Source organism: Malaclemys terrapin, chromosome 7 (assembly GCF_027887155.1).
Source record: "Malaclemys terrapin pileata isolate rMalTer1 chromosome 7, rMalTer1.hap1, whole genome shotgun sequence".
Classification (NCBI taxonomy): Eukaryota; Metazoa; Chordata; order Testudines; family Emydidae; genus Malaclemys; species Malaclemys terrapin.
This window is the reverse complement of record NC_071511.1, coordinates 94392369-94415576: the sequence shown is the minus strand read 5'-3', so window position 1 is coordinate 94415576 and position 23208 is coordinate 94392369. Positions and strand designations below refer to the sequence as shown.

At 42.3% G+C, this 23208-nt stretch overlaps 1 protein-coding gene across 4 annotated transcripts in view; it reads right to left on the bottom strand.

Moving 5' to 3' along the window:
* KIF20B (kinesin family member 20B) overlaps positions 1–23208 on the bottom strand; it is a 96723-nt gene that overhangs the window by 46692 nt on the left and 26823 nt on the right. For all 4 annotated transcript variants that reach the window (XM_054035254.1, XM_054035257.1, XM_054035255.1 and 1 more), the window contains exons 8-18: positions 22540–22734; positions 20846–20957; positions 20208–20279; positions 19970–20116; positions 18581–18743; positions 17303–17623; positions 16343–16482; positions 15228–15378; positions 13882–14107; positions 8595–8656; positions 916–1035 (exon numbers count right to left, since the gene is read on the bottom strand). In XM_054035254.1, the coding sequence (XP_053891229.1) occupies positions 916–1035; positions 8595–8656; positions 13882–14107; positions 15228–15378; positions 16343–16482; positions 17303–17623; positions 18581–18743; positions 19970–20116; positions 20208–20279; positions 20846–20957; positions 22540–22734 (1709 nt within the window). The remainder of the gene's footprint in view (positions 1–915; positions 1036–8594; positions 8657–13881; positions 14108–15227; positions 15379–16342; positions 16483–17302; positions 17624–18580; positions 18744–19969; positions 20117–20207; positions 20280–20845; positions 20958–22539; positions 22735–23208) is intronic.

Genomic DNA, 23208 nt, shown 5'->3' with positions numbered 1-23208 from the left:
TAAGTCAGTCAACCATTTCAAAGGCAGGGAAGAAAAGAATGGTGGTGTAGAATGGGTAGCCAGGACCAATCTCATTCTGTATCTGAGTGGAGGGATGGTGATCAGGATACCTCTGGAATATCTGCTTCATCTCCAAACATTTCTGACCTCTTCTCCTGCTTCCTCTACCTACATGCCCCCACTGAAGCTTGGCTCTCAGTGCAACAATGTCTCTATTACTGCTCCTTCTCTCCCACACCGTAATCAAAAAAGAACGACAGTGATGGTGCTGGGGGCTGCTGCTTTCCCTCCATCTCTAACTCATTTCTTGCTATGTGCTTTTTCCTCTGAATTACTCACCAAAAAGTCTCCTTTAAATCATCTATTGCTCCCCCTCCTCCCAAAGCTTTATTTCTTCTTCATTTCAGTCTCCTATTTAGTCTGACTTTGATGAGGTCATAACTCTAGCTTCCTGCCCACCGCTTCTTTCCATCTTCAACTGTAGATTCATTCTCCTAAACAAAATGGCCACTCCGCAGACCTATCCCTCGGCCATCTTGGTTAATAGCCATCGATGGACCTAACCTCCATGAATTTGTGTCATTCTTTTTTGAAGCCAGTTATACTTTTAGCCTTCATAACATCCCCTGGCAACAAGTTCCACAAGTTAACTGTACGTTGTGTGAAGAAGTACTTCCTTTTGTTCTAAACTTATCACTTTCATTGGTTTGTGTGTGATGTGAAGGGGTAAATAACTTCACTATGCACTTTCTCCAAACCATGTGTGATTTTATAGACCTCTATCATATCCCTCTCCATTCTGAGAGCTAATCATTTATTCCTACACAGTTTCCCATCTTTTAACCAGTTATTACAAGCATTAAAAAGTCAAATTAAGTTTTGTACATTTTAAGAAATGAAGAGCCGAAAACTTACATAGTCCTTTACTGTAGTTTCTAAATGGGATATTAAGTCCTGTAGTCTACTTATAACATCATCTTTTTGCTCCACAATGTGCATTAGCTCTTGAATCCGTTTATTCTGTGTCGTCATTTTCTTCAAGAGAAAAGTTACATTTTTTTACTAGGTTTTAGATAACAGGAATCCATTGCAACTAGGGCTATTGATTAATCACAGTTAACTCACGTGATTAATTCAAAATTAATTGTGATTAATTGCAGTTTTTTTAATCACACCATTAAACAATAGAATACCAATTGAAATTTATTAAAGATTTTGGATGTTTTTCTACGTTTTCATATATATTGATTTCAGTTACTACGCAGAATACAAAGTATATATTACAAATATTTGCTCTGTTAGATAGCATTTTTCAATTCACTTCAAACAAGTACCATCTTTGTCGTGAAAGTGCAACTTACAAATGTAGATTTGTGTTACATAACTGCACTCTAAAACTATACAATGTAAAACTTCAGAGCCTACAAGTTCACTCAGCCCTACTTCTTCAGCCAATTGCTAAGACAAACAAGTTTGTTTAAAATTTACAGGAGATAATGCTGCCCTCTTCTTATTTACAATGTCGCCAGAAACTGAGAACAGGCATTTACATGGCACTTTTGTAGCTGGTATTGCAAGGTATTTGTGTGTCAGATACGCTAAACATTCATATGCTCCTTCATGCTTCAGCCACCATTCCAGAGGACATGCTTCCTGATGCTCGTTAAAAATATAATGCATTAATTAAATTTGTGACAACTCCTTGGGGGAGAATTATAGGTCTCCAGCTCTGTTTTTCCCGCCTTCTGCCATATATTTCATGTTCTCGCAGTCTCGGAGAATGACCCAGAACATGTTGTTCAGTTTAAGAACTCTTTCACTGCAGATTTGACAAAAATGCAAAGAAGGTACCAATGTATGATTTCTAAAGGATAGCTAGAGTACTTGACCCAAGGTTTAAGAATCTGAACTGCCTTCCAAAATCTGAGAGGGACGAGGTGTAAAGCATGCTTTCAGAAGTCTTAAAAGAGCAACACTCTGATGTGGAAACTACAGAACCTGAACCACCAAAAAAGAAAATCAACATTCTGCTGGTGGCATCTGACTCAAATAATGAAAATTAAAGGACAGTTTCCTGTTCCGTAACTGGCATTCTTCGAGATGTGTTGCTCCTGTCTATTCCACAGTAGGTGTGCGTGCTCACCACATGCACTGGTGCCAGAAGTTTTTCCCTTAGCAGTACCCATACTGGGGAGCACCACGGCGACCCCTGGAGTGGCACCTGTATATTGCGCTATAAGGGGAGCCACGGGCTCCCGCCACCCTCGGTTCCTTCTTGCCGGACAACTCCGACAGAAGAGAAGGAGGGCAGGGTGTGGAATAGACAGGAGCAACACATCTCTAAGCACGCCAGTTACGGAACAAGTAACTGTCCTTTCTTCGAGTGATTGCTCCTGTGTATTCTACAGTAGGTAATTCCAAGCAATATCTGTTGGAGGTGGGTAGGAGTTCACGATGATTCTGGACGAAGTACCGCCCTGCCGAACCCGGTGTCATCCCTAGACTGGGAGATGATCGCGTAATGCGAAGTAAATGTGAGAACTGAGGCCCAAGTGGCCGCCCCACAAAATGTCCTGAGTGGGGACATGGGCGACGTAGGCAGCTGATGAGATCTGAGCTCTCGTAGAGTGTGCCCTGACTATCAGTGGCGGGGAAATCCCTGCCAGATCATAGCACGTGCGTATGCACGAGGTGACCTAGCGGGAAAGTCGCTGGATGGAGATAAGCTGCCCCTTTGCCCGCTCGGCCGAGGCAATAAAGAGTTGAGGATTTCCAAAACTGCTTTAGTCTGATCCACTTAAAAAGCCAACGCCCTACGCACAGCGAGTGTGTGGAGGCGGCGTTCCTCATTAGAGGAGAAGTGGGGCTTAGGGCAGAGCATGGGGAGAAAGATGCTCTGCTCCATATGGAAGCAGGAGACCACCTTCGGGAGGAATGCCGGGTGTGGGCGGAGCTGGACTTTACCCCTATAAAAAACCATATAGGGAGGTTCTAAGGTTAAGGCCCTGAGCTCCGAGACACGTTGGGCCGATGTGATCGCCACGAGGAAGGCCACCTTCTACGAGAGGTGCAACCAGGAACACATGGCCAGGGATTCAAAGGGGGGGGGGCCCTGAGAAGGGACAAGAGCAGGTTGAGGTCCCATTGCGGCACGGGGAGCCTAGTGTATGGGAACAAACGGTCAAGGCCCTTCAGGAAACGGGAAGTCATCTAGTGGGAGAAGACCGAGTGGCCTTGCACCCGGCGGGTGAAAGGACGATATTGCCGCCAGGTGCCCCCTGACTGAGGCAGGTGCCAGTCCCTGGGCCCTAAGGGATAAGAGGTAGTCCAGGATAAACTGGAGAGGTGTGGCGGAGGGGGAGACTCCCCGCTCACTCACCTACCTGGTGAACCTGGACCACTTTGCCACGTACGTCTGACGCGTGGACGGCTTCCTGCTTTCCAGGAGGACTCGCCTTACCTGCTCCGAACACCTATTCTCCTCATTCAGCCACGGAGCAGCCATGGTTAGGTGAAGTGCGGCCAGATTGGGATAGTGGAGGCGCCCCCTGTCTTGGGAGAGAAGGTCTGGGCGGAGCAGTAGCGCCCTCGGGGGGGCTGCCAAGAGGCATAGGAGGAGCCTGTACCAGTGCTGGCGGGCCCACGCCAGGGCTATGAGAATGACTCTTGCCTTGTCTGCTTTCTCTTTCTAAAGGACCTTGGCGATGAGGGGGAACGGGGGAAAAGGCATAGAGGAGCTGGCCCAACCAGCTCAGGAGGAACACGTAGGAGATCGCGCATTCCCCCACCCCTCCCCTGGAGCAGAACCGGGGGCAATGCCAGTTCTGGCGGGTTGCAAACAGGTCGATCTGGGGAGCTCCCCACTCTTGGAAGAGCCGGTGAGTGAACTCCGAGTGGAGCGACCACTCATACTCAGGGGAGAAGACCCTGCGGAGGCAATCCGCTTGCATATTGCGGATGCCTGGGAGGGGAGCCGCCCTCAGGGAGATATTGTGGGCTATACAGAACTCCCATAGGTGCCAGGAAGCCCTGAAGAGGGCTAGGGAGCAAGTCCCGCCTTGCCTGTTGATCTAGTACATGGCAGCGGAGTTGTCTGTGAGGACTCTGACCACCCTGCCGCGGAAGTGCGTGAGGAAAGCCATGCATGCCAATGGTACTGCCCTGAGCTCCTTGACATTTATGTGAAGGATCAAGTCCAGGGTCCACCACGTTCCCTGGGTTTGCGAGTCCCCTGTGTGGGCTCCCCAGCTGAGGGCCGAAGCATCAGCCATCAGGTCTATGGACGGGTTGGCTTCCCTGAAGGGAACCCTTTGCAGCATATTGCTCGGGCAGGACGACCATAGGAGGGAACCCGGTATCGGGGACAGAACCATGAGGACCTTGGGAGAATTGGGAGGCCAGCCATATCTGGAGAGGCCTCATATGGAGTCTGGTATGGCAGATCACGTAAGTGCACACCGCCATGTGTCCCAGAATCCGAAGACACGCCCTCACCATGGTCACTGGGAAGGCCGTGACCGAGGCGATGAGATCCCTTAGGGTCTTGAATCTGTCCAGGGAAGAGAAGCTGTGGCCCTCGAGGAGTCCAGCAGGGCCGCAATGAACTCTATGCACTGAATGGGCACCAATATTGATTTGGTCTCGTTCACGACAAGGCCTAGATCAGTGCATGTCAACAGGAGCAGCTCCATGTGGGACTCCATTTTGAAACGAGACTCTCCCTTGAGGAGCCAGTCATCCGGGTACGGGAAGATTTGTACCCCCTCCCGCCTGAGGTAGGCCGCCACCACGGACATACATTTTGTGAAAACTCTGGGAGCCGTAGATAGGCCAAAAGGGGAGGACCGCAAATTGGTAATGGTCCATCCCTACCATGAATCGGAGGAAGCAACTGTGCCCCTCGAAAATATGGACTTGAAAATACACATCCTGAAGGTCTAGGGCCACGTACCAGTCCCCCGGGTCCAGGGAGGGGATAATAGGAGCCAGGGACACCATGTGGAACTTGGAACGGGTTAGGAACCTGATCAGGTTGCGTAGGTCCAGAATGGCCCCGAGACCCCCTTTCGCCTTCGGGATCAGGAAGTATCAGGAGTAGAACCCTTTGCCCTGGAACTGAACTGGTACCCTTTCCACCGCCCTCAGGACACAGGAGGCGGACATCGTCCGGGTTCCCCAGGGCCATCACGGAGGGCGAGTGATTTGGCGGGGGTGAGGTGAACTGCAACACGTAGCCCTTGGAAATGGTACTGAGGAACCACTGGTCCAAAGTTATGTGGGACCACGCCCTGAGGAAGGCAGACAATCGGTTGCAGAACACAAAACTTTATTAATTGGGGGAGGTCTCCCTGGCAACAGGCCCGGTGCCCCCCTGCAAATAGTCAAAACCGCCTCTTTCCCTGCCTCTTGCCCTTAGAGGGTCCAGGCTGAGGGGCAGAGCCGGACTGCCGCTGAGATAGACGCTTCTGGTCTCTGGGTCTTTTGTACGGGGGCTCATCTCTGCTCCTCGCAGGTTGAGCCGCCAGAAGTGATTTGGCCTTGTCCTTAGCCGGAAGGACAGAGGCCCAAGGTCTGCAAGGTGGTATGGGAAGCTTTCATCCCATGCAGCCTGACGTCAGTCTGCGCCGCAAAGAGTGCCTTGCCATTGAATGAGAGTTCCTCCATCAGAGATTGGGCCTCCGTCGACAGCCCGGACAACAGGAGCCACGACGCCCTGCGCATGGCGATTGCGGAAGCCATGGAGCTAGCCGCCATGTCAGCAGCATCTGACACCGCTTACAGGGCCGCTTTAGCCGCCGACGACCTCTCTTCCACCAAAGCCTTGAAGTCCTTCCTGTCCCGGCCTGGGAGGAGTGGCTCAAATTTAGGTAGTGACTCCCACAGGTTGAAGTCTTACCTGCTCAGTAAGGCCTGATAGTTGGCTACCCGAAGCTGGAAACTAGCAGACGAATAAAATTTTCTGCCAAAGGAGTCCAGTCTCCCGGTGTCGGTTTTTGGGGGTGGGCGTGGGTTGGCCCTGACGCTCTCTGTGGTTTACCGATTCCACTACAAGCGAGTTGGGTGCTGGGTGGGAATAAAGATATTCGTGGTCCTTCGCCGGCACAAAGTATTTCCTCTTGGCCTTCTTGGAGATTGGGGCCAAGGGGGCGGGAGTTTGCCACAGTGAGTTCGAAATGTTGGCAATATCTTGGTGCAGAGGCAGGGCCATGCGGCCCAGTGCCGAGGGAGACAGGACATTAAAGAGGGAATCAGAAGGACCCTCCATCTCTTCGGCCTGCAGCTGGAGGTTGGATGCCACCTGCTTTAGCAGGTCCTGGTGCGCCTTGAAGTCCTCCTGCAGGATCGATGGCGGAGGCACCACTATGGTGTCGTCTGGTGCCAGGGAGAGGGCCCGCACGGAGCCGGGCGCCTCGGTTGGTGCCAGGGCATCGAGACAGAGATCGGAGTCCTGGCGTGGGTCCGCCAACTCGTGACCTGCCGACTTGAACGGGCCTCCATTTGGGCTGGCACCGATGGCCGAGGTGCCCACTGGCACCACTGTCCTTGCCACGGGGTCCCCTGCCATTGGCTCGGCTGAGTGCGCGATAGCAGTATGTGTCCCGCCAGAACGGTGTGGACCGAGGATGGGTGGACGGGTGCCGAGGTTGCCAAAGAACGCTTGGTGCCCCGAGAGTGGTAGGAGCAGTGCCTGTGACGTCGTCTCCCTCGGGACGGGGATCTCGACGTCGAGGAGTGGTATCCATGCGACGAACTGCTTTGGTACCTGTGACGGCAACGCGAAGCCCGGTGCCCTGATGCCGAGGTACCCCGCGTGGAGCCTCTGGCCTGATGTCTAGTCGAGCGGGAACTGGAACGGGAACACCGACATCTGTCCCATTGAGAGCGGCTCCGTACCCACGCCTCGCAGGTGAGTGTTCCTGGTGCCTCTCTCGGTGCCTAAGCTCGCTGGCAGGCGGCGTAGAGGGTCCCCGCGACTCCCGTCCCGATGGCAGCTCGGACGGTCCGTCTGGCATCAAGGATGGCCAGGAGCTGTCAGAAGAGCGGCCGCTGCACGCCAAGCAGCGCAGGGAGCGATCCTCGGAGCGGGAACTGCAGCTGCCCGGAGAGGTCTGGTGGGCACCCAAAGGCGTCGACGGCATCCATACCGGTGGGGATGCCTGGGCTGACAGTACTGGGCTGCTCTGCTCCACGTGAGTCAGAGCTCTTGAGCCCAGGGATCGAGGGCTGCCCAGCGCGGGACCAACCTCCCTCTTATCCTTATCGTGGTGTCGTTGCAAGGCCGGGCCCTTCCCTTGCTTTTTGGAGGGAGAGCGGCGCCGACTGGTCGAAGGGGCCTCGCTACGTACCAACAATGCAGCGGCCGGTGCTGAGTCCGATCTGCGTACCGGCCTTGGGGCCAGCACCGACTCCATCAGGAGAGCTCGAAGTCTAAAGTCTCTCCTCTCCTTGGTCCTTGGCTTGAATGACCTGCAGCTCCTGCAACGGTCACTAATGCGAGTCTCACCCAGGCAGCGAACACACTCAGCGTGAGGGTCGCTCCTGGGCATAGAACGGTGACAAGAGTCACACTACTTGAAGCCTGGGGCACGGGGCATGCCCCGAGCCCACTCTAACAACTGAAGAATGATCCACGAACGGTACCACCAAGATCAAGAAGAAGGGCTGCAGCAAAGCTGGAGCACAAAGTTCCGACTACCTTCATTGGTGGCAAGAAGGAACTGAGTGTGGGGGGAGCCTGTGAATCCCCTTATAGTGCGATATACAGCTCGTATACCTACTGTGGAATACACAGGAGCAATCACTCGAAGAAGAACATGCGTCAATCCGCATTGCTTTGGATTGTTATTGAGCAGAACCAGTTATCAGCATGGACGCATGTCCCCCGGAATGGTGGTTGAAGACTGAAGGGACATATGAATCTTTAGCGCATCTGGCACATCAATATCTTGTGATGCTAGCTACAATAGTGCCATGAGAACGCTTGCTCTCATTTTCAGGTGACATTATAAACAAAAAGCGAGCAGCATTATCTCTTGAAAACGTAAACAAATTTGTTTGTCTGAGCGATTGACTGAACAAAAAGTAGGACTGAGTGGCCCTGTAGACTCTAAAAAAATTTTATGCAGTTTTGTACATAATTCTACATTTGTAAGTTCAACTTTCATGATAAAGAGATTGCACTACAGTACTTGTATTAGGTGAATTGAAAAATACAAAACTTTGTTTTTTACAGTGCAAATACTTGTAATCAAAAATATAAAGTGAGCACTGTACACTTTGTATTCTATATTGTAATTGAAATCAATATATTTGAAAATATAGAAAACATCCAAAAATATTTATATAAGTAGTATTCTATTGTCTACGGTGCAATTAATTTTTTTAATTGCTTGATAGCCCTAATTGTAACATGACTCCAAATCTTTTGCACCCAAAACATGCAATGAGAAACAAACCATAATAGTGCTAGGTCTATTCATAGTGTGCTTAACTGAAATCAGACATTAAGCTATTGTAATTTTGTATGAATAATTAAAGCAGATGTTAGTTTCAGTGAATTTATTTCTCTTAAAAGAAAAAAAAAAAAAAGTTACCTCAGTAGCTTCTTCAAGTTGTTGAGCAGATTCACTTAATTTAATCACTTGCATTTCAAGCTCTGTAATCAAATAGAGAAACTGGTTTGCATTACATAGACTGCAAACTAGTAGTTCATTCAGTAAGTTGGAAAAGTCTTTCTATAATAAGGTTTTAGTCATTTGCCAATAATTGAGATACACTGAGACTATTCCCCCCAGTTTGATTTAGCAATCAAAAATATTTTTTGATTTTCAAATGAATAATTTAAATAGTTTGGAAAAATAAATGCATATATTTCAACCAAAACGATCCAATAATTGCACTTTAAGCAAAAGGGTGGCTTCTTCCTGTAAGCCTGCTCACCGAGCCCTACTCAAAGCAATAACTTTAATATCAGAGACCTTAATACATTAATGAGGATTGTAATTTTTTCCACTCTCCAATATAGGAAAGCTACCCCTCCGCCATGAAAAAGGCCACAAAACCCACAAGTGGGTAAGTGAATGAAATCCAGATGTATGTGTCTCTCTCACACACACGCCTTTCAGTTCTGGAAATAGGACCCAATAATAGAGTGTGGAGTCAGCTTAGATAAGCCCACTTGTGTCCTGAGATACTGATTCGCTTGCTTATTTGTTTTTCCGGCCTCTAACCTGTTAGGAAAGTTTCAATAATACCAAGTGTGCTGAAAATACATGACTAATGCTGATGCAAGCTAGACAGGAATGAAGGTTTTTGTCCCCCCCCCCCCTTTAAAAAAAAAAAAAAAAAAAAGGACAAAGTTATAAATTTCCACAGATTTCCTCTATTTTGATGCAACCAACAGGAGCACAAGCTCCTTCAAAAGCAGAGATTTTAGGGTAGATCTCTGAATCCACAATTTTAAAATGTTGTAAGGAAAGAACCACCTCAATATTAAAACCAACATCTTTTCACCCTCTTCCTCACAGTTCAGCTTTTCTGTCTTGATTATTCAGGTTGACTAAACAATGGAAAGGTTTTTATAAAACTTCTCCAATCTCTTCCCTCCTTAGAGTGGTTCCATTTCTTTATTAAGTTTAAAACGTTGTCTTTTTGGTTTTTAATGTTTAGTGCCTCTGCAGAGTGAGCCTATTGGGAAAAAAATGCTATTCTGTGTTGATCAGAGTCCTCTTGGTGCTCATTGCAAGATTTAGAATTTACAGTAGTTGGATGTAAATGTAGAAAGTCCTCCTGAAAGTGCTGAGTGTTACCGGGAAGGTGAGTCATATGTAAGAACGGATGTGACGCTCCGTATTCTTTATAGACATATACAGATTGTATAAATATGGCATAATTAAGATACATGAGCCGTCTTCCATAAAATATAAGGTATCGTTGGAAAGGTTACGATTTACTGGATGTGATTCTCCTATTTGTCTGCATGTATCATTTCTGTATCTGGAGTTAGGAATATTGACTATGTAACAATTACAACTGTGGTTATACTTGGAGACGCCCACCAGACAGTAAGCAAAGAGCCTTAATAGGCCATTAGGAAAAAGACAATGAGTCTTCAAAGATGTGGATCCCCCATCTTCCAGGACTTACTTCCTGTGGACACTGCAAATAAACCTGGTTTCATGGTTGCTTTAACACTGCAAGGTCAGGTGATAATGTCACCTGGTAAAAAGTACCACCTTGAACACTGCTTGTACTTTTCCACTAGAAACAAAGGCTTCCCGCCTTATGTAAATTCTATTTAAGGCTGAAGAGTAAGGCAAACAGGACTCTTCTCCATTGCCTTCCTGCCCAAGAAGACAGACAGTTGAAAGTACCTGAAGAAACAAAAGAACTGAGCTGAGGGAAAGGCAAAGGCTGAGTCCAGGCTAAGACAGGAGTGTAGTTTGTAAAGAGAAGTAACTGGAACTCTAAGCTACAAAAACTTTGCAACTTGCCTAAAAACATTTAGGGTGAGAAATTATGTTTTGTAACTGGTTTCTTGAGTGTATTAAGCCTAGTTTGCCTGTTTTGTTTTATTTGCTCAGTAATCTGCTTTGTTATGTTTGTTATCACTTATAATCACTTAAAATCTACCTTTTATAATTAATAAACTTGTTTTTGTTTGTTATAAAATCCAGTTTGTGAAATTTATAATGGGTGGAGCGTGGGGGGATGCAAGAAGTTGTGCATATATTTCTTCACATTGAGGGAGGGGGGACATTTATGAGCTTATGTTGTATAGCTGTCTCTACAGCACAAGACAATATTTTTTGGGTGTACTTTCTAGCGGTGAGCTGCACTAGAGTGCTGAGCGATTTTCTAACTAAATCTTCCCATTAGAGAGCTGCTCAAAGACTGCGTGCAATTCTACAGCTGGTGCGTCCCTACCTGTGTGTGTGCTGCTAGAGGTCGAAGAGCCTGATTCAGCAAATCAGGGAGAGGGAGCCCAGGCTAGTGGAGCGGGCAAGCTCAGTGAAACCCCACTACATCAGGTAGGATGCTGGACTGGGGGTCCATACGTAAACAACCTCAAGCCAACCAACCAAGAAACTGATCGTTGCATAAAAGAAAAAAACTGAAGTTCCACAAGATGCTTTAGGACTGTGTTAAGTGTTACTTTAGCAAGTTTTAGATATGGTGCTGAACTGTCCTCGGTCATCAGTTTAGGATGATTGCACCTGTTCTGATTTTTCATTTTAGCTGTCTGAGCAAGTGGCAGAGTACTAAGTACTTTCTCTTCATCATGGATAGCATCTTCAGCAACTTGGACACAATATTCTATGGTTTTCTTTTCAGACACAGAATTAATAAGGTATAGTGTACTTAGTTCTTTTTGTGTTATGCTTCTAGCCATTATTGTACTCCTGGGAGAATTCTGCACTACTGCGCGTGCATAATTAATGAGCCATGCATACTTTTAATGTTTTGTGCAGAAAAAAAAAAATCTTTCTGCTGAAATGGGAGTGCAGACACAGGGCCACAGGGGGGAGGGAGGTATAGGGCTACATGGTAATGGGGGAGGAGGTGCAGAGCTACATAGGGACAGGGGAGTGGCTGGGTGAGGGCACAGAGACACATCGGGATGGGATACAGAGCCACATAGGGATGGGTAGGGGTGTGAGAGTGGGGGTGGAGGGACACATCGACAGGGGGTGCAAGGACATATGGGGTTACAGGAACACACGGGGACAGGGGCAGATATGCCTGACTGAATGGGAGAGGCTAGGAGTCTGCATGGAGACGTTCCCTAAAAATCCCTCCCCGCCCTCCCCCTTTCCCCCCCCCGGAAAAAACAAACAAACAAACAAAAAACCACGTTCCATACTTTTCCCACCCATACCCAACAACCCATCAAGTTCACACCCAGACTCCTTCCCAGCAATTTACTTCCCTCTCCTTCAGCTCCTCCATTAACCCCGACTCCCCCCAAGACTTTGACCTGCTTCTGAGGGGTGTGGGAAAATACGGTTCTGTATTCTAGTTTAAATGGAATTACTACTCATGAGTTCTGTATTAATATGCCTAGTAAGGGATCTATTTGTCAAAAAAAATTTCCTGAATCTTTTTTGTTGTCTGTATTGTTACAGACATACTTGCTGACAGGTATTTTGAAATAAATGACCAAAAATGTTATTTCGACAACTTTAAAAAAAAAAATGCAGAATTTTCAAATATCATGCGCAGAATTTAATTTTTTTGGCATAGAATTCCCCCAGGAGTAATTATATTCCTCATTTTCGTTCTTCCTTTAAAATTTTCATTTATTGCTTCCCTTTGCAGCAGTCAGCAATAGACCTGCAAGCTCAAATATGTCTGCTTTGGCATATTTGGGGTGAAATGCTCTAAATTTCTCATGATGTGCCACACTGCAGGTGATAGCATAAAAACAAACAAAAAGATTACAATTTCCCAACTTTCTGGCAATTCTTGATTGCTCTTGCCATTTTGGGAGCAAAGAGAATCAGATACTGCTTCTCAACAGAGCTATGTTGAATGCTGGTGAAAAGCCCAGAATTGGGACGGAAAAAAAATCAGACACTACATCAACGTTTCAATGATAAATTGTGGCAATGAGAAAATCTCTACCAAGTTTCAGTAAAGGGCATATTGATCTTTAATCCAAAGTAATCTCTTTTTCTGTATTTTGTTCAGAGGATTTGTATCCTTTTGGCTAACAACTATTTGTTTCAATGTTTTATTTTGAAGAATTCTATTTGCATTGTTTGTGGCTACGTAATCACGTGTTTCCAATCACATTCAACTTTAGACCTGGTGAATTAGTAGTTCACACACTGATAACTAGTAATCATTAAATATTAATAATTGGTTTCCAGTATATAATCAACAGCTTTCATATTTACTAGTTAGAATGAGGAAGTAGTGAATTCACACCAAGAACTGAGAAGATAAGCTAACTAGATTTATCATTAATATATGCCCTACATACATTCCAGAAGCTTCTAGAATTTAGCAAATCAATTCCCCCTAACTGTTTATAAACTCCCCATCTTCAGCATTCAGTGAGTTGATTCCATCCACTAGCCAGTCACTCCACTCATTACTATTTTTCCTCTAGAACTTTAGACAGTTTTGTTTCCCGATGGCAGGCATGTACTCAATTTTTTTTTTTTTTTTTTTTTTTTTTGTGGGAAGAAGAGAAGTGGGGGAGGGGCGTTAATTTTTTTCCATTCAGGCTAAAAGTAGATAAGACAAAAATCCCCTCAAATAGAGATTGTGGTCAAGTAATTACTTCAATGACAAGTTGAAAAAACTAAACATGATAAAAAATTTTAAAGCCACTAGATTTTCTGGAATAAAAAAAAAGTTTCATAAACTGGATTCATACTCTGAGAATTCTACTATACTCATATTGCAAGGTAATAGTTCTCTCGTGAGATTATTCCTCATTGAAAGGTAACAGATATTACTGTATTTTATAGGTAATTAGAATGTATGCTGTGCATGCTCTTAAAAATGTGAAATCAATAAAAGTCGTATTAAAAAATTCATCCTACAGTTAGAAGACATTTTAACTTGAATAAGGCTGCATCTTTTCAAATTAAGTAATAACTGAACTGTTCTATAATTTTTAAATAATTGTTTTCTTAAAACTAATAGTTTGGTGGTTTGGTTGAGCTTAAATTAATGTAATAAAAATAAAGGTAATATCAAATTTGATCAACTAGAAAGATCACAGTATGAGCAGATGGTAACTAGTTTGTATTAAAGTGTAAATATTAAACTTAAGCAGGTTAAGATATCCAGTCCACTTAATTCGTTAGGACTTAACATATTTTCCAAGTCTGCATTAGTTTAGAATCACTCTTATTTTACCCCACTCACCTTTAGTTTTCTGTGTCAGCTCTTCTTTGATTTTAGTTAGCTCTACAGTAACTTTTCCCAGTTTTTGTTCAAGCCAAGCAATAGCTTCTTGTGGGTCTTCTAGGGATAGAATATACCTGTGAGCTTCTTCTGCCTGCTTCTTAATATCAGTGACATCATCTTGCAGAAAATTAATAATGCCCTCGAGATCAATGCAGTTCTCAGGAGCTACATTATTGCCTCCTTCCTAGAAAGGAAGTGAAAAGTGCTTTATGGTTATTTAGCAATGGCCTAAAATTGCTAAATCAGCTTGTAACTGATATAATAGAACCCTAGGTTCTCTTGGGCAAGTCTTAGTATAGCCATCCTTCCTATGGACAGTTGGATAAACTCATGAAGTTGTTCATGAAAGGAAAAAGATAAAACCTAGGAATTCCCAGATTTTAATCCCGACTGATGCCATCTTGCACTTTGGGGATAATATCTGCCTTCCTCTTTTTACAGCACTTAAAAGCAAGGGTAAAATTTTCTGTTATACTGATATAAATCCAAGTAACAGGAGAATTTTGCCCATAAATCACAAAGAAGTATTGTATCTTGAGTTGGGAGAATGTGGAATATAACACACCAAGTGAACAGTCTTTCAATTTCTGAATTGTTATTAACTAGTGTCTGGAAATCTTAATATATTTTTGTAAACAGGTAAAAATAGAAGAGTTAAAGATACAGCTTTTTTTAAAATTAAGGTGAAAAACAAGGGGAAGTAGAGGTTAGAATAATAGGATGACAAAAAACTTCAATATCCTGTCTTGTGCCAAAAAACAAGCACCGGGGCCTAATTATACCTTAGACACATATGCTACTCCCATTGCTTGAAATGTGCACACAAATTTTTTTTGAAAAGATTTTTAGGTTCTTCATAAACATTCAGTGTGAGTAGCCTAAAGTCACCTGAAATAGGTATGTGACTGAAGTTAAACAAAGTTAAATTCATATTAGTTTCTACTATAAGCTATAAATGCATCCAACTTTTTAGCACAGAAAGCCCAAATTTTAGAACCTGAACTCCTTACTTTTCATCTTATAGTGCACATCTCTAAATTTTCATCCCTTGAAAAATCCCCAAAATAGATCCTGAGAGTTCTTTAATGACAAGCTAAAAGGTACCGACCTCTAATATAAGAAATAAGGTATACCCTATTTGGAACAAGAATTCTTCAAGTCACCACTACATCCATTCCTTGGCAACTGGAGTCAGTTTACATTAATACCCAACCATGAGAAGTGCTCATCCCTTAACAGTAGGTTAGGTACAAGTACAAAGCCAGATTCTTCAACAATATGGGGGGGTGGGGGGAGGGAATTACCAGCATTCCAGCTCTTTCATTACAATGGGAATCTTTTATCTCCTGTTCTTCATCCAGGTTTTTGGCACATTCATTTACCAAATCCTTGTAGATTTCCAAGCGTTGTTCAGAAGCTTCTTCTAGCAACTCTCGTTCATGAGAAAGGCATTGCCTGTATTTAAAGAGTTCTAATACTAGAAATTACTTTTTTAATTATTATAATAAACAAAGAATGTTAATGAGTCTGACACTACACTTTGACTGTCAGAACCTGGGTATTCTCCCATGCTTGTTCATTTTTGTGAGCTAGGTTAATTTTAAGTTACAGCTGCTCTTTCTAACAAACATCACAAGTGTATATTAGCCTTGCATTCAGAAACAGTTCTTGTAATTTTAGCAGACAGTGCAACAGGCAGCTATATAGCTAGAACGTTACATCTAAAGCCACTGAAAACATTCATCATCTTCCCAGTTAGAGGACATTCATTTTTTGCCTAGATAGCGTGAGAGATCTTAGGACTTCAGAATTGTCATTTGTCTTTCATTGTTCTCACCTTTCAGTGGTTTAAATCAGTCAATACAGAACACTGGGTTTTTTATTTTTGTTTCATATAAAGTTTAGATACAATACATGTTGCTTTCACAGCAAGTGGTTAATGTCAACTTGGGTATGGGATTTTACCTAGCTTTGGCAGGTAAAAGGACTTCAAAGTAAGAAAGCGGAGGGGAAAGATCAGAGCAGTCAAAAAGAATTTGTAATTCTTTCCTTTTACAAAGAATCTTAACCAATGTAATTTTTAAGGGAGGTGTGGGGAGGAGAACTCAATTTTATTTGAGCAAATCCAGTTTGACATGTTTTCTGAGAATGGGTTTAAGCTAAAACAAAGAGTCACTTATATTGGACACTGGAATAAGAGTGTCCGCACAGGGTGGAGATGCGGGAAGGGGCAGCTATGTTAAACTTCCCCAACACTAAGTATTTGGCTTTTATTTTATTATTTCATTTTACCTGCAACTGTAAAAGATACAAATATTTACAACCTACAGGCTAAGATTAAAAGACTGAGTTAACACAACCAGTGTTAACTATGTACAACTAAAAGACTATAAAGAAACCTAAGCAACTGATAACTTACCTGAAATCTGTTTCCCGTTGAGCAAAATACTGAGTAAATTCTTGTGTGACTTCTTCACGAATTTTTAATTCCAGGAGTAACTTATCTTTTCTCTCATTGATCAACTTGCTTTTCAAGTCTTCTATTATATTTAGTAGTCTCTACAATGATCACAAATACTCTTAATGCTTTTATAAAGGAAAGTTTTCAGAAAGATTATTTCTTAATCACTGCTTCAAGAATAAAAGGTTCTTCAAAGATGAGAATATTTGTTCAGATTTCTTTTTGAAATGTGAGCAACTATTGTGTCCAATTCTGCTACCCATTATCGGAAAAACAGGAGGATTGATAGATAGATTAAATGTTGGTAAATTGCTGTATCAGTGCTAACCATCAATATTGTATACGTATGTACACAGAACAAGCATGTTCAAGAATCCAAAGAACATTATAATGTATTATATCAACTGTTAGAAAATTTTTCTAAGAAAGATTGGAATGATTTATCTGTTCAAAACAAGATTAAAATCCAGAGTTTTAAACAGTAGATTTTTAAAATAGACATTGTTTCTCAAGGAGCATTAGTTGGAGAATATATCACAGCACAATACAACCCAAAGCAAGAGTGGTTTCCAAATCTAGTATTGTCCCAGATTAAACTGATGAGCATGCTGAAGCATAGAAGAAAGTTTGCTTCCAGAGATCTTGCATGCATAGAATATAGGCATAAAGGATTTTTTATATTACTGAAGTCCACAGCTTGCCCATGCTGTAAATACATGAGGTCCATTTACACAGACTTTCAGTAATGGGTGCAACCAAACTAAATCATGCCCAAATCTGAACTTAAAAAGCCATTTTTACACAGTTTTCCGCAACAGGCAGCATGCTTCAGTCCCCCACAAATATATTATACTAAGGATGCCACCTACCCATCAAAAGTTATATTGTAATGACTCTGAAAGCATTCCAGGTACATACCAGATACTCTTCTTTTCCAATAATTACTTTATTTTCCTCCTCCTCCTCATTTGGCATCTCTTTTGCCATATCATTCTCCTCCTCCTCCTCCGGCATTTCTTTTACCATATCATGCTCCTCATGTGTCTCATTGTTATCCACAGTTAAATCATCATCGTCATCTTCTATCACGTCTTCCAGGCTCCTGTCCCAAAGTACAGTGGCTCTTTTTCTTACTACTTGCATTTTAGTGTCAGCATTATTTATGAGAGACACTTCTCTTGCAGACTTCTGGACAAATGGCTGCTCTTGGGGAGCATTAGAAGTGTCTAGAACACAAATCTGTTGAGGGAAAGAGTTGTCAATTCTTTGTTAGACACTGGTTTAGAGAATACTAAGCACTTATGGAGGTAGCCTGCAGCCATGGCTATCAGTTAGCATGCAACTGGGGGCTGTACTTCACTCTGTTGGCAAGGCCCACTTGCAGTTACCACACCTGAAATTTTCTGCCACACTACAAAACAGGAGTACTTTTGAAGTGCAGAGAAGAGCAGGAATCATGCAGAAACTGCACTGTTTTGAGACCCAGGATTCTCCTAGAATGAAGCACTGGAGACTGGATAGAGGACAAAACTACTTCAGGAGTGGGGTTGCTAATTCCTTTGACATAGAAGAACTGCTGCTATGTTATTTTGTCCAGAACAGTGGGAGACTGTCTCAGGAGCCAAAGGCAGCTTGTCCCTTTTGCAGAGTCAGACTGCAGTTAGTGCTGGAGAGTAAGTAAGTAACTCCCCCCAGAGATTGGAGGAATTAGAGGGGGAGAAAAAAACCTGATGTACTTCTCACCACATGCCTGCTGAGAACAAATAGCTTATAATCAATAAGAACAGGGTGAGAGGTTTGCATTACAAATATGAATGTTTAAAATTTCTGTATCAGGTCAGAGATAGGACGAGCCATGTGTGTGAAGTTTGGAATTTCTAGGGATTATGGTTCTCTAGCTGACAGAGCCCAAGAAAGCATTATAATCACAACAGCTTTTTGTAAAGATTCATTTTTTTAAGTGTTTCCTTCCCAAAACTATGAAGTATTTCAACCAGGAAAGATTACAGAACATTTAATTTGATCATGAGAAGACAAATTTAGAGACAAAATTCAAAAAACCCACTGAAGTATGATGTGGGACGGATTTTAGAGACTTGCAAGTCTAAATTGTACAGATATGGAACTACTAAATTATCTCCATAATGTAACTTTGAAGATTTTAAAAATAAAGCTACAAAGTTATAGTGCACTTACTTTTTGGGCAATTGCTGAGAACTTTAGCACATTGAGGGTTTCGTCATATGCACCAGCACACTGGCTGATGTTTACTATCATATATACCTTCCCTTTTCCACTGAAAAAGCCTTGAAGGAAGTGAGTTAGTTTACTTTCCCGAAATGGTATGTGCAGCTGCAGCCTAAAAATAATACCAAAGTTAAATACATTCCAGTTCAGTAGGGGAAAAAAAAAGCCTCAGTCATAACATTTCAATCTGTAATTCCTGGATTCTTTAACAGTATAAAACAGACCACATTAGGTCTTAGAAATTTTAAGCATTAAAAAGGTGTTAGAATGATAGTAAGCTATCACACTTTTAAAGATTCTACTTCATACAGGTATTTTTAGTACCTCTCTCATTACTGTAAAATTAGAGAAGGATACTTGGTTTGCTGCATGTACTGGACAGCACTTTGTATTTAGCCAGTTTCACGGTTTCTCCTGTGTAGTCTGGTTGTGTGGATCTCCCACACAGTAATGAGGAGGAGCGTGCGGAGAAAAAAAAAAAAAAAAAAAAAAAAGGTTGTAGAATCACAAGAGTGCAGGATGCTCAGGAGCAGGTGTATCATCTGAAGCTTTTTTTTTGGGGGGGGGGGGTCATTTAAAAAAATGGCTAGATTTCTAATTGATGGTGTCTCCCTAGTGCAGAGCCAACATGAGGCCTATGCACCACTTACTCCCTAGTTTGAGGGCGTATGAGGAACTTAAGTGGTACACAAGCTTTATGCTAGCCCTTTAGATAAAGAGTAATGGATTGAGGTAAAACCACTGCGATGTGGTATGGTGTCCAGAGATATCTATTAATTATAGCCACAGTTGTCCAAGGGCAGCTGCTCTCTGCACTGTCCTAAGGTTGAAGATTCCTTTCTATATTTAGAATTTGACCTACTGCTAGATGCAGTCCTCCCCCCAATCCACTTTCTCTGCTGAGAATGTCTGGTGCTTCACCAGCCTGGCCTGTACCTTAATGCTGGTCCTAACTTCCAATATCCAAGCACCAGCAGACAAGTGTACAGCTCGGGAAGAGTGCAGGGGTTTCCTGCCACAAAGCTTGGTTTACAAATAAAATCAGTCAGTAGTCATGGAAGACTAAGCAAGTTTATTCAAATTCCTACATATTTTGAATAATCAGAATGAACAGCAAAATGTCTGAAAAGTGTATTAACTGGTACATTTTCAAAAACTAATCCTTAGTGTGTTTAATCAGACTTCCCAGAAATCTTGCACATTTGGGCTGAAGAGTGGGAAATTTATCAAACTGCTTTTTCTACCATAACTACAGTTAACATTTGTGCTACATGTAGAAAGATAGATAATTTGTGGCTTTATAGAACAGCTAAAGGTAACAGTTATAGTAGCACCTACTTTGACTGTTGACTGTTCTTGAGTGCATTGATGCATTTGCCTAGAATCAGTAAAGAGGTGTTAATATTTCCACTCTCTTTCAATCTATCACCTTCATTGCGTGTCTTGGTACATCTCTCTGAGCCAGCAAGATCACAGAGCGCCAATCTGAAAATACAGATTAATAGTTATTTTGCTTTTCAGGCGTTTTGAAGTCAGCAAAATTAGTGTTAGCTTTGAAATAAACACAATCACTTACTCACTGACTCGTGTTACATTAGGTGCTTCGGAATCTTCAATCTTTAACATTTTAACAGTGAATATGCTGTGACTAAAAGATATAGATACAATTTTTAAAAAACGGGACTAATTTCAATGCTACTTAAATTCAAAAACTTTTAGTCTCTATGCCTGTGTGGGGAGAATTTCATGATTGAAGATATACTGTAACATGAAAAATTACCTTAACACCCTGAATGTGTGTTTATGAGAAAATACACTTGAGACCTAAATGCAGTCTTTTTTTTAATTGTTCAAACAGGCAAAGGAGCAGACTATCCCCACACCTAACATTCTATTTATTATTAGAAGCCCGAGGACTTTTCAAACCCCAAATGAGACTGGAATATAAAGGCCAACAAACTTAACAGCTAAATGCCTTACCTTCAAGGAAGGCATTTCAGCAAAAGGTGTTTAATTCTTACGTAGGTCAATCTTATTGCAAGAGTTGAGCGAAAATTGCAGTTTTTGTTCACTATTAAAGTAGGTCAAATCCAGAAGCTAAAAGTCTGGACTCTCCCATCAACACAAGCTCCACAGAGATTTTAAAAAATTGGCCTGCGTGGTTTTTGTGTTCTACTACCCTATATTGAACAATATCAATAACAGTTCTCTCACCTTCTGCTGGAGTAAGTATTCAGTTTTGTGCAAGCAATACTCTGGTGCTTCAACCCGAGCTTCAGAAGTTTAAAAGCTTCTTTGGAATCAGAAACCTGAATCCACTGCAGATCTTGAAAGGAAATACCAAGACTTCATATTTAATGGGCCATACATTATTTAATACATATATTTTGATTAGCACTAGAATAATACTTTCATTTAGACTGCGTTTCTGCTTTAGCAGGCCCTCTTGTGAAAATGGCAATCACACTTGACAACTCTTCGCAATCAATGGAATCAATCTTACTGAAAAAGAGTCATTGATCAGTATTTTGAGTCTACAAAATAATGAAACCCATATTGATAAATGCAACAGTCTTTGTGAAATCACCACAAGAGAACTTCAAGCAATGTTAAGATGGTAACTTCTGTTAACTAAAAACATGGAAAAAATACAATAAAATTACCCAGCAATAGCTCTCAAAGTAATGCTGGACTGTGACAAAAATCAAAAGTTAGATCAAATTTTGTTTGTTTAGTTTATGCAGCCTTGTATTCTTGAGATTATGTAGTCCTCAGTGTAATGGTATGTACTAAGACATGTCTGTAAGACTTTCTGATCCTGTAGAAAATGCATGTTTAGAATCTCTGTAGATAGGAAGTAGCATGTACACCAGTTTAACTTTTTAGGGTAGGTCTACACTGCAATTAAGACACCTGCAGCTTGCACAGGCCAGCTGATTTGGGCTTGGGCTAAGAGGCTGTTTAACTGCAGTGTAGACGTTTGGGCAGACCCTCCTACCTTGGAGGGACCTACAGCCCAGGTTCCAGCCCAAGCCCAAACATCTACACTGCAGTTAAACAGCCCCTTAGCCTGAGTCAGTTGACATGGACTACCCATGGGTTTTTAATTGCAGAATAGACATACTGTTAGGGTCTGAAACTACACTTTGCAAAGGGGGTGAAAAAAGCTCACACCACCACCATGCCCAACAACCACAAATAAAACCTTATTGGGCCTTCTAAACTGGACCTGGTTAGGTCTATTTGCCTGTATGAGGTCACAAAACTTACGCTGGGGTGGAAGCAGGCAAGTCAGCCCTTATAGAATTTCCATTAATAATTCAGCCTAATTGTGACCAGTGTAGCCTGAGAGATCTGAAGACATAGCTCCCTTCTTGAGAGAAGCCTATCATAATTGTGAGGCTGAGCTTCCACCAGATAGAGAGATATTACATGGCAAGAGACTCTTCCTATACTTATCAAAAAGCAGAACGGTCTCTGGAATTCTTTTGTTTTTAACAAAAGACACTACGTAAAACCAAACAGCTTTCTTCAGTTTTGTTTCCAACATTCATGGTATTAGGAAAAAATAGGACTTGGGGAAAAGAATTTTCTACAGAGAAAATTAGGGAATGGGATACAGGACTCTACGATGTGCACTCTGGAAATTAGGGGAACATTGTGGAAGACCTCCTAATAAAGTGCATGCATATATGTACACATCCCCAAATTTAAAGTGCTAGGGTGAATGAAAACTTGGAAACATTAATCCATTCTGAAAATGGCACTCACACTTGATACACAAGGTAAAGACATTCCTTATTCTACTACAAAGTTAGTTCACATTCTTCAATGCTGGCACCAGGATGAATACACTTGAAATTCAAACAAGTTATCATAACCAGCATAATAAGTGGTATGTTAGTTACCTTTTACATAAGAGCAGCCTTTGATGTCTTGAGCAAGACGTAGCACCCTTCTTTTCTTGTCATTTGACACTGGGAGTAGTAAGTCATAAATGCACTCATTGTAAATCTCACAAAAGGAAACCCAAACAGAAAATTTCACGTAGCTTGCCATGCTCATGGTAGGTTGTTCAGGTTCTTTTATGGGTTCTTCTAAGTCTGCCAAAACATTTATTCAGTTACACAAATGCCCTGCTCAAATGAAGCCTTTAAAGCAATATGATAATTAACTCAAGTTATCATATCTCAGCACAGAATTGACAAATTAGATATTACAAAATATGAACTTGGATTCAGATCAGACTACTTTACAACAGTAAGAAGCTATTGTGATCAATAATCAAATGACATTTTTTGGTCAACTGGAAATCTCTACCTACCTACATTACATCTATCATGAGAATCACTGAAGCTCACCTGCTCTTATTCAGCGGCAATAATTGGTTTAAAACCAAGTTTTAAACAAGCTTTATTATATACTTGAACTCTCAAAGATTAACATCTTTAGAACATACTTGTCAATTTAACACTACTTTTAAATCTTCCCTTTAAAAAAAAATTGAGAATATTATTTGACATATCTATGGGGCTTATTTTGGATTTCCCCCCTAATAGAATAAGTTTATTTAATTA